At 35.8% G+C, this 10805-nt stretch overlaps 1 protein-coding gene across 1 annotated transcript; it reads left to right on the top strand.

Annotated features, from left to right (window-relative positions):
- Positions 1347–8955, top strand: LOC109841326 (calmodulin-binding protein 60 C-like). Its single transcript, XM_020410261.1, has 9 exons — positions 1347–1469; positions 1554–1748; positions 2783–2858; positions 4567–4625; positions 5305–5798; positions 5886–6046; positions 6155–6358; positions 7131–7365; positions 8051–8955. Exons 2-9 carry the CDS (start codon positions 1615–1617, stop codon positions 8641–8643), a joined length of 1956 nt encoding a protein of 651 aa, XP_020265850.1. The 5' UTR covers positions 1347–1469; positions 1554–1614; the 3' UTR covers positions 8644–8955.

Below are 10805 nucleotides of genomic sequence, written 5' to 3'. Positions count from 1 at the left end.
AGAACGGTCCCTCCATCATCCTTCATCAACTCGCGACCATTCTCTTATGGATTAATCGGCTGTTTGATATTGAGCATCAACAAAAATTAATTTACAAATACTATTTTTTTTAAAGGAAAAAAACATTGTAAAATGTTCAGATGGAGAAAATCAATAAAAGAACATTTTTTCCTCTTCCTTTCATTTTTCTTTTTTGGTTAGAAAATTTTAGAACATTAACTATCCATGCAAAAAGATGTCATTTTGAGCAAACGGTTGACATCACATGACACGCCACCAAATCCATATTCTTATCTTGATCTCTCTCTCTTATGTTAAGGATCAATGTGTGAGCTATTCTCTCCAAAATAAGACTACCCAAAAAGTGATAGAAAGCTACATCATTTTAAATGCATCAATTTTCGACCGTTCAGATTTTCTCTTCTATTGCTGACGATGGACGTTAGCAAATTACGTATCCAAATACATGAATTTTGCGTACGTTTGATCTTGCATTTGGCACTAGGGGCACACCCCCAACCACACCTCTCTCTCATTTGCTACAGCGCACCGGGTCTCACATGAGATTTTAAAAGTTTAAAATCTCATGTGGGACCCAGTGCACTGTAGCAAATGAAAGAGGAGGTGTGGTTAAGATTATGGTTAGGGGTGTGCCCCTATCATTTTTCATATAAAAAACAGCTAAGTCATAAACAAAGCTAATAACATGTTTACAAACCCCCGACTCTAGATATTTACAAACCCCCGACTCTAGATATTTGAACCCACATTAAATCCAAAAGCGCGTGGGCCCAGCAACCACCATGGGCCATCAGCCCACCATGGGCCATCCCTATATCCACGCATGCGTTGCGACAAAGTATATTGCTAACCTTCTTCTATTTAGATAATCAAAGAATCCTCAGAATTATAGATAATTTTAACAATTATATTCGAAAATCATCGTAGCTGCTTTGTACTCCCATGTTACGCAATTCCTTAATTTTACTGTCCACTGTAACCTTTGAAGAACGATAAAGTAATTTTCTATTAAAATAATTAAAAGTTTGGAAAGAACGAAGATACTTTTGATTAAATCAATCGTTACAAAAAAAATGTATAATGTATTATTATTAAAGTAATAAGCCCTTCATTTGAGTCAGATATTTTGTATATATATTTTTAATAGTCTCAGATTAATTAATTTAAAAGAATATCATAATTTTATTCCTTAAATTGAATGGTTTATTAGCGATTGTGATGATTTATGTAATAATATTAAATATCAATAACGTTAAGGGTGTATATGAAACATTACCGTTATTCAATAATAAAAAAAAAGAGCCGTCAAAAAGCAGAGGTGATAAGTACAGAGAGACCGCAGCGCAGAAACCCACAATTTTTTCGGCCGCCATTAAAATCAAAGAACGAGAAAGAGAATCTCCCCCCCTCTCTCTCTCTCATTCTCAGGCGAAAAAATTAACAGTCTCGTAACTTTCCAAACCCCTTATTTTATGAGATTTTGGCTGGGGTTCCGATGGATCTCACGCTTTAAATCTGTCATTTGTTTGTAGGGATTTGGTTGTTGGGGGTGGAATTTGTGGTTTCAGATCTGAGGGATCTAGGGTTTGAAGAATGCAGAAGACGAACGGGAAGTTTCTAGAGAGGAAGCTGTCGATGGCGAGAGAGAAAAGGGGTTTGGATCAGGATCACGATGGCGAAGATAAGCAGCCCGAGGCCAAGCGCCCCAAGGTCCCAGCTCTCGCTAGGTAAAAATCTAATCGGTCGCTGTTAGTTACCTTGATTTCTGATGCTTGTGTAGGATTTGCATTCTAGGGTTTTCAACTGGAAAACGGTGTGATAGAAAATCGATGTATGCAGTTGTATTTGTCATAAGGTTTTTGTTTTAATTTTTGATACTATTTACTAATTTCTCATGGGTTCCTTTGCTACTGGAAATGTCTGCGTAGTGTCTTTCTATGAGAATATTCGTGATTTGTAAAGAATTAAACAACTCTGAACTTTGGGTTAGGGGGAGTATATACTCTGATAATATATGGTACTATCCCCTTGTTGAAGAAATAATCATGCTCATTTAGATGTCTGTGCTTCTACTTTGACAAGGGATCTCCTTTAGTTTATTTTTTCTATTTTTTGTGCGGAAATGTATGTTCTTCTTTGTGAATAGGTTAAACCTTCTGAAGGGTGGGTTGGTCGACTCTTTAGGAGAAATAATTAGATTCAGAGGTTTTGTAGTAAGGGAGTCATTTTAGTCGTGTTCCTATTGGCTATGCGGTTAGAGGTTGGAACAAACGTTAACATCTTGCAGCCAGTTTAGTGCAATTAGGCAACTGACCTTGTATGTAGTATATCATTACTTTAATAAAAAGCATAAAGGAAGTATAGCCATTTTTCTCCCAAAAAAGAAGAAGAAGAAGAAGAAGAAGTATAGCCGTTAATTTTTTTTAAAGAAGAAGAACACGAAGAAGTATAGCTGTTAAATTTTACTCCTGTTCAAGAATGTGAAACATGTAATCATTTGAAGAAGAGCAGGGTGCTTATGTAAGTCAAACTTGCAGGATGTTTGATTTTTTGACGTTGTGTTTGAATCTATTAATACTTTTGCTTCTCTGTATTAATTTATTCTACCTGTCTGACCTATTTAAAGCTCTGTAGCAACATCTCTCTTTATTTTATCTCTTATAAATTCCTATTTAGTTTGTATATATTTTACAAATCCTTATAGGGTTTTTATTTTGTTAGATCTTTGTATTTATTTATTGAGGATCATTGTTCTGTGCAGTGTTATTGTTGAAGCACTCAAGGTGGATAGTTTGCAGAGGCTGTGTTCATCACTGGAGCCTATACTCCGTAGAGTTGTAAGATAAACAATTTTTGCTGGTACTTATTTTATGATTTGCAGCTGAGCTAAATTGTGGTTCTTTTGACTTTTCACACTCAATAGTCATTACGTATCATCAACAACATTATCATATCAAGAATTTTATCCTTTACCCATGGAATAAATTTAGATCTTTTGACTATGCTTGGAACTTGCCTTTTTCTGTGCGGTCTTCTTATATGTTAATAGCCATACTCTTTACGTGTGGTTTATTTGTGTTGTTTTTATCTCTTTTAAATGAGCATTCATTTTTGTGAACGAAAGTCATGTCGAAACCTTGAATTTGCATCCCTCCCCCCTACTCCAAATAAGACCCACCATTTCAAACAGGCGTAAGTGGCATTCCTATGTCAAGAAGTGAACAATTGGTGCATGACCTTGTTTGTTTCTGTTAAGGTAAAATATGTACCAATTTACTTGTTATTTTCCTCCATATGTTGTTCTTTGGGGTTTTATGAGTATGAGAGCTTGTCAGGGGCCAATTCTATTTCTTTAAGTGCTTGGTAAAAGTTCGGCACGTAGTCTTGCAGATACTTCTCATCTTTGGTTTTTGGTTAAATGGCACTTAAATACTTCATCACCTTTACACTTAAATACCCTAAGTTGTAATACGTAGCACTTTGATACCCTAAGTTATAGAAAACTAACACTTAAATACCCTATTGTTTCATCACCTTTACACTTTAATATTCTAAGTTGTAAAAAGTAGCGCTTTTAATGCCCTAAATTGCAAGAAATTAGCACTTTAATATCCTAAGTTGTAAAAAGTAGCACTTTCGTACTTTTTAGTTGTCAAGACAATTTCCTAAAAATATTCCTATGAAAACTAACAAAAGGTACTAATGTGCAATTTTTTTATAACTAAGGGTTTTAAAGTGCTACTTTTTACAACTTAGGGTATTTAAGTGTAAAGGTGGTGAAACAATAGGGTATTTAAGTGGCATTTAGCCTTTTTTTTATCTTCTTGCCAAGAAATATGCAACACTTGTTAGTTTTGATGCCCACGCATATGTTTTTTTTAATCTCCTGTTATACATCATACAAAGAGAATGGATCACATCAAACTTTTACCGAGAGGGTTCCTTTGCTTTAGCAGGTCATAGGTAATTTGCATATTAGATGCAACAATTTTATGTAAATCTGTTTTTTAATTCTCTTAATTGCTTTATTCTTTTAATTATCTGTTGATTCAAACTATTATGGATTATCAATTTGATGAATGCATGTTCTAGTAGGTTACTGAAGTGTTTTTTTCCGCTATATTCTTCTCTTTTTGAGAAAAAAGGATGAAACCTCAACGAATGATGCTCCAGCCATTGCCATTACTCAATTTCGCTATATTTTTCTGGTAGCTCGTTATCAAACTTTTAACGGAAGGGTACTTTTGCTTAAGCTTTGAGGTCATAGGTAATTTGCATATTAGATGCAACGGTTTTATGTATTTGTTTATCCTCTTAATGAGTGATTCTTTTAATTTTCTGTTGATTCAAACTGTTATGGATTATCAATTTGGTGAATGCATGTTCTGGTTGGTTACTGAATTGTTTTTTTCCATATTTTCTTCTAAAAGCCCGTTATCTTTATAAATAAATAGTATCCTCTTTATCTGTCTTAGTGTGTTCCATATTTTTTTTCTTTTGTGTTGCTTGTCTGATTGTTCTGCGTTTTTCTTTGTGCTTGTATAGGTTAGTGAAGAAGTGGAGCGTGCTTTAGCAAAGTTGGGTCCTGCTAGACTTGGTGGAAGGTGCGGGATATTGACACTTGCTGCTGGATATGTTCTTGCTTTATATTTTAACTCTATTAATACTTACTGCTGGATACATCTTTTCTATAGAACTTTATATCATCTTATTTTATGGATTATATATTCATGACTAACATTCGCCTACTCTAGCCATTTTCGTTGTCGTCGCCTTGAAGTAAGAAACCTGTGTGTGGTTCGGTTTTGATGGTACATCTGCAATTGAAAATTTTAAAATATGCCAGTAAACATTTTTTCATGGTTTATTTTAAAATGACGTGACCTTATTTTACTGGATTTTGTTCAGCCTTTTAGTTTTAAGGCTGCTTAAAGATAAGTCCTGTTCAATCTTTTGGTCACATTGAATTTCTTATTTCCTATTTCCTACATCCCATGGTTACCTGAAGGATATTCATTTATGCATCTTTGTAGTCAGGTAACATTTATGTCTTACATTAATACTTAAGTATGAAGCATTTCTCAGAGCTTAAGAGCATTTTATTTGACAGCATTTTGAAAACATTACCATGTTAGTTTTTTTATTTTTTGTGATGCGGCTACTCATTCAAGTTCCTGTATTGTACTTTATTCAGATCATTTTTTCTTAACTATATTTTATTTTAATATACTTGATTACTCATTCAAATCTAAACCTCTTATTATCATACATCTCGTGAATCAGGTCTCCTCCAAAGCAAATAGAAGGTCCAGATGGAAGAAACTTGCAGTTGCATTTCAGGTCAAGGTTGTCCCTGCGCCTGTTTACGGGAGGTAAAGTTGAAGGGGAGCAGGGAGCTGCAATTCATGTTGTATTGCTCGATGCAAATACTGGCCACGTCGTAACATCAGGGCCTGAGGCGTCTATAAAATTAGACATTGTTGTTCTTGAGGGCGATTTCAACAATGAAGATGAAGATGGCTGGACGGAGGAAGAGTTTGAAAGCCATGTAGTCAAAGAACGAGAAGGAAAGAGGCCACTCTTGACTGGGGATTTGCAGGTATCACTTAAAGAAGGTGTTGGGACCCTGGGAGAGCTTATATTTACTGACAATTCTAGCTGGATACGTAGTAGAAAATTTAGGCTTGGTCTGAAGGTTGCTTCAGGCTTTTGTGAGGGAATTCGCGTTCGAGAGGCAAAAACGGAAGCTTTTACCGTCAAAGATCACAGAGGGGAATGTGCGTTTGCTACATGTTTATTGCAGTTCTCCATTATAATCCCCTCAAAAAGTTGTCTTTTAAACACTTTTTTCCTTTTTTCTACAGTATACAAGAAACACTACCCACCTGCTCTAAAGGATGAGGTCTGGAGATTGGAAAAAATCGGGAAGGATGGTTCATTCCACAAGCGGTTGAATAAATCTGGAATTTTTACAGTTGAAGAATTTCTTAGACTTGTTGTCAGAGATTCTCAAAGATTGCGCAATGTAAGAATTAAAGATAGTTTAGTTTAGGCGAGAATTTAAAGATAGTTTAGTTTAAGCAAAATGTTTCCTTATTGATTGCTTTGCTGAATCTTCTTTTTTCTTTTGTAGATTCTTGGAAGTGGCATGTCAAATAAGATGTGGGAGAGTCTTGTGGAACATGCGAAGACATGTGTTTTGGGCGGAAAACATTATATTTACTATTCTGATGAAACAAGGAGCATTGGTGCTGTATTTAACAATATCTATGAGTTTACTGGCCTTATTGCTAATGGGCAGTATTACTCAGCAGAATGTCTTACTGACAGTCAGAAGGTTTGCAGCTTTGACATCGTATTATTTATTCTGTTTATTGGACTGTATGCTGGTGACGTTCTTCGATACATTTGTTTTAGTTGAAGTTTCATTTCAATGTTAATAGAGGTGCTATCTGAATTTCTTGTTGTGCAAGAGACGATAGTTCAAGCTTCTATCCTTCTTATCATATGGTTTAGTTAAAATTAAAAAAGTTACATTGGCATGGCATGTAATTGTTTGACTGCAAGTTTTCATTTACAAAAAAAGGCAAGTAGAAGCCTAGCAGGGCAGTTCGCTATCAACTAAAGGTGTTACTAGTTATAAAATGCTTCTATATATGTAGTTTTATGGATCTTTAAAATATTTTTTTGGTTTCAAAATAATGTTGATTCATGCATTATACTCGTGTCATCCACACTTCTTTCTGTATAAATTTCTTTGCCATTGATCCTTATAATATCGTAAATATTTCTACACGGATATAGTTTATATGGTAATAGGTTTGTGTTGTTAGATAGTTTATATGGTAATGTTGATTCATGCATTATACTCGTGTCATCCACACTTCTTTCTGTATAAGTTTCTTTGCCATTGATCCTTATAATATCGTAAATATTTCTACACGGATATAGTTTATATGGTAATAGGTTTGTGTTGTTAGATAGTTAAGTAGGATACCTGTTAAATTATTTTTAGAATTTAAGTCTTTGGTCTTCAACGTTAAAGAAAAATATTAAATAGCGAAAGATGATTTTCTGAGGAAGCTTACACTGACATTTAATGTTCACAGGTTTTTGTGGATACACTGGTAAAAAGAGCATATGATAACTGGAGGCATGTCATAGAATATGATGGCAAAGCTCTTTTAAACTTCAAGCAGAGCAAGAAGGCATCTACTTCTCTCAACAAAGCTCCAGCAGTTGCACCAAGTTGTCGACCTTCATATGATCAGCAAGTCGCTCAGCCGCAGGTGTCAATTACAGTTCCTGTAGTACAGCCTTCATTGGACGTCGGAGTGGTTTCAGGTGGTAACCAACTCTTAAAACAGAAACAAAATTTAGCACACTATTCAATCTTAGATTTTGATATGGTTGTTAACAGAACTTGTCAATAATACCTTAAAATCAATCCTCAACAAGTAAAACATGCAAGAGGTAGTTGTACACAAGTAAAGCTTTGTTTGAAGTCGTCCTATGACTTATGTACAAGGTGGCCACTTATGATGCACATCCCAAAGAATATTCAGGACTTGAGAATACAAAACAATAGTAACATTAATCTCCCTTAGGCTGCATAGTACAGTTTTCTTTACTTTCTTTTTCTTTCATAGGCCAGTCTTGAGATGGATAATACTCATTAGGTTCCAATTAAGTGATGCATAAATACCAAAGTATACAAGTTCAGTGAAACATAGAATTGGATTTAAGGCTTGTGCAATATGGCCTATCATCTAACCTTTAGCTATCTACATAATTCTTCCACTATATAAGCTTCTTGTACTTGGCCTGAGTTTGAATTGACCTAGGAATCAATTTAATTCGATTTGAGTGAGATTCAATTCCTATTTGTGGAACAAATTGTACCCCAAATTAGATTTATACTGATTGTGGATAGGTTACCTTCAGTGGACTATTTGATCTCATATGCCATTACACATTATAAAGAGCTGATATTGCTCCTTGCTCACTATTTACTGTTTTTGTGCATCAGGTTCCAGTTCTTCCAGTTACAATGGGAACCAAGTGAGTAGATATCAACCTCCACAGCAAGAGGTGACCCCCAATATCAGCATGCAATTTGAGGACGCTTCATTTATCCCACAAAACCAGTTCATTAGTTCAAACCAAACTCAATTTACAAGAAGCGACAGCACAAGCCTAGCTTTGGCTCCACCTCAACACCAAAGCTTGGAGTTTGAACCTATTAGCCAATTGATTCAGCCCACTAATGATAACTCCTATGACGACTGGTCTCAACCCCAAGAAAGCACTCGGGTTGCTGATGATTTCTTCTCAGAGGAAGATATCCGGATGAGAAGCCATGAGATGTTGGAGAACGAAGATATGCAACATTTACTCCGTGTTTTTAGCATGGGAGGCTCTAATTTACACGATGATGGATATGGGTTTTCGCCTTTTATGCCATCACCTGGTCCAAACTTCAACTTTGATGAGGATCGTAGCCGTTCCTCTGGTAAAGCTGTTGTAGGATGGCTCAAGATCAAGGCAGCTATGAGATGGGGTATCTTTGTTAGGAAGAAGGCAGCTGAGAGGAGAGCTCAACTCATTGAGTTGGAAGATTAGAATGACCTAACAAAGGGGTAGGGTTGGATTTAGAAAAGCTTCGGGTAACAGACAATATTTGGTGCGGTGGAACGGGAGATATCAGAAACTCAGTTCCACGCTAATATCAACATTGTACAAAATTTTTGTACAGTTACTTGTTTCATGTTTAATCTTTCGGTATGTTGGCTTTTATATGATGTTTTATCCACGCCCTGTGAGGAGTATGCAAAACAATTAGATGGGGAGGCTTTGCTTATCTAATGTGAACCGCTTCAATGGCCTTTTTGAGGTTATAATTCTGTGGGATGTATGTGAATGGTCCTTTGTGTCGGTTGTTTTGTAGATTTGAGTTGTCACTTGAAACAACCAGAGCAAAACTTTATGATGCTCAGAAATCGTTATGCTTTCACAGGGAAACATGGTGACTTTTTATGCATCAAATGAATATTTACATAGGTAATGGGAAGCGCGGAACCTCTCTGCTGATGCGTGGTATTATTTGAATTTTGATAATAACGGTTGTGCTTCTTTTTTTTAATTTTAATATAATATGGCTACTGTAGGTCGTAAGATGAGCTCAACGAGAACAGAAATTTCGTGTGGAATAAAAGTTAAAAGCTTGTTTGATTCTGGCGTAAATATGAACCATGAAAGCGTGGCATTTCAATCCTTTCAACTTTCGGAATTTGAAACTAGAGGTGTTAGAAAAGTTACCACATGGATAACTGGCTTGTGGTAACCAAGTGTTCATGGCAATGTTTCTTTTTGATCATTCGATGTCGGCTCTTCCTATCATTGCGCAGCAGAATTCACCGAGTGTTAGGTTGTTCACTCACCCACCAATAGGGAACATGATCTGGGTTTAAATTGTAATGCTATAGGTTAGTTCTACCCTGTTGATGACTACGTTGTGATAGTAATTCAACCAAGATGAGAGGAACCGTTGATTCACGCAATTGATCATCGTGCTTGGTTAAAAAGCCAGTGACGCGAAGCTACCGTGTGTCGAATTACGAGTAAATGCCTCGAAGCCAGAACCCAGGCTAGTATAGTGGCGCTATAGCTTTTTCTCTCAATGGGAACTAAAAATAAATCAACATAGTAAACTAGAAGAGAGCAAAAACACAAAGCTACAGGTGAAGCAAACAAAGTGCTTGTTGTGGTGAGTTTGCATCTCTCCTGGGATGGTACCTGAACAAACATAAAAGGAAAGAGCCGTAGGGGCTATTTGGAAAGAGGTTTTTTAGGGGGAAAGGGCTGGAAAGCCTGTCAAAACTCTGTCAAAAGTGCAGTTTTTGGCAGATTTTCCATCCAAATCGTCTCTTTTAGAAGCGATTTGGATGGAAAGCCTGTCAAAAGCTGCACTTTTGACAGGCTTTCCCCTATCCAAATCGCAAACAAACAGCCCCGTAGCGTAGCATGATGGAATATGGGAGCACGTTTAACCTCAGTAGTCATATTCAGCAGACGGCATTGTTACGTACAACAGCTTTCATGTGAATCCACGCCATCATTCTGTACGGTTAAATTAAATTTCGAGTCTCTCATTCTAGACTTTTTTTTTATAGGCATACATGGAAAGCGTGCAAGGGGCCAAATATTAATGAGAAATGACTTTCTTAGTCCCGTTTTAGACCTCTTATGCACCTCATCTTTTTTAAAGCAATTGATATTGGTGTAAATTTTCAGCCGATAAATATTAAACTAAAAATTTTATTCAAGTATATGAAGATGGACAAGGAGAAAGAAAATCAAAGAGCTTTAAATTTTGGTTGATATACGATCAGTTGTCCTATTAACCTTTTTCTTATTTGCTGGAGTCAAGAAGCAAATACTCACAAATAGTACAAGTATAAAGCCCATATTCACATAAATATTTTTTGTGTGTGTGTATATATGGTGGAAACGAACCAAATATTTGACTATATTCGGTATATATTCGACGAAGTATTCGGTCATATTCGATTCGATAGTTCATTTAATAATAAACGAATATCATTTGTTTAATAAACTACTCGTTTATAAAGTTTAGCCCTTAAAATTTTTATTTTGCTACTTGTAAATGTGGATAAATAGATCTTTATTTGTGAATATTATATATTCACTAGGTTGCATACTCATCAGGTATGTAATGTTTGGCTCTATTGTATTACTAGGATAACAAATATTTACTGAATATC

Source organism: Asparagus officinalis, chromosome 5 (genome assembly GCF_001876935.1).
Source record: "Asparagus officinalis chromosome 5, Aspof.V1, whole genome shotgun sequence".
Classification (NCBI taxonomy): Eukaryota; Viridiplantae; Streptophyta; class Magnoliopsida; order Asparagales; family Asparagaceae; genus Asparagus; species Asparagus officinalis.
The sequence above is the reverse complement of the archived record's forward strand: the minus strand, read 5'-3'. Positions and strand labels throughout refer to the sequence as shown.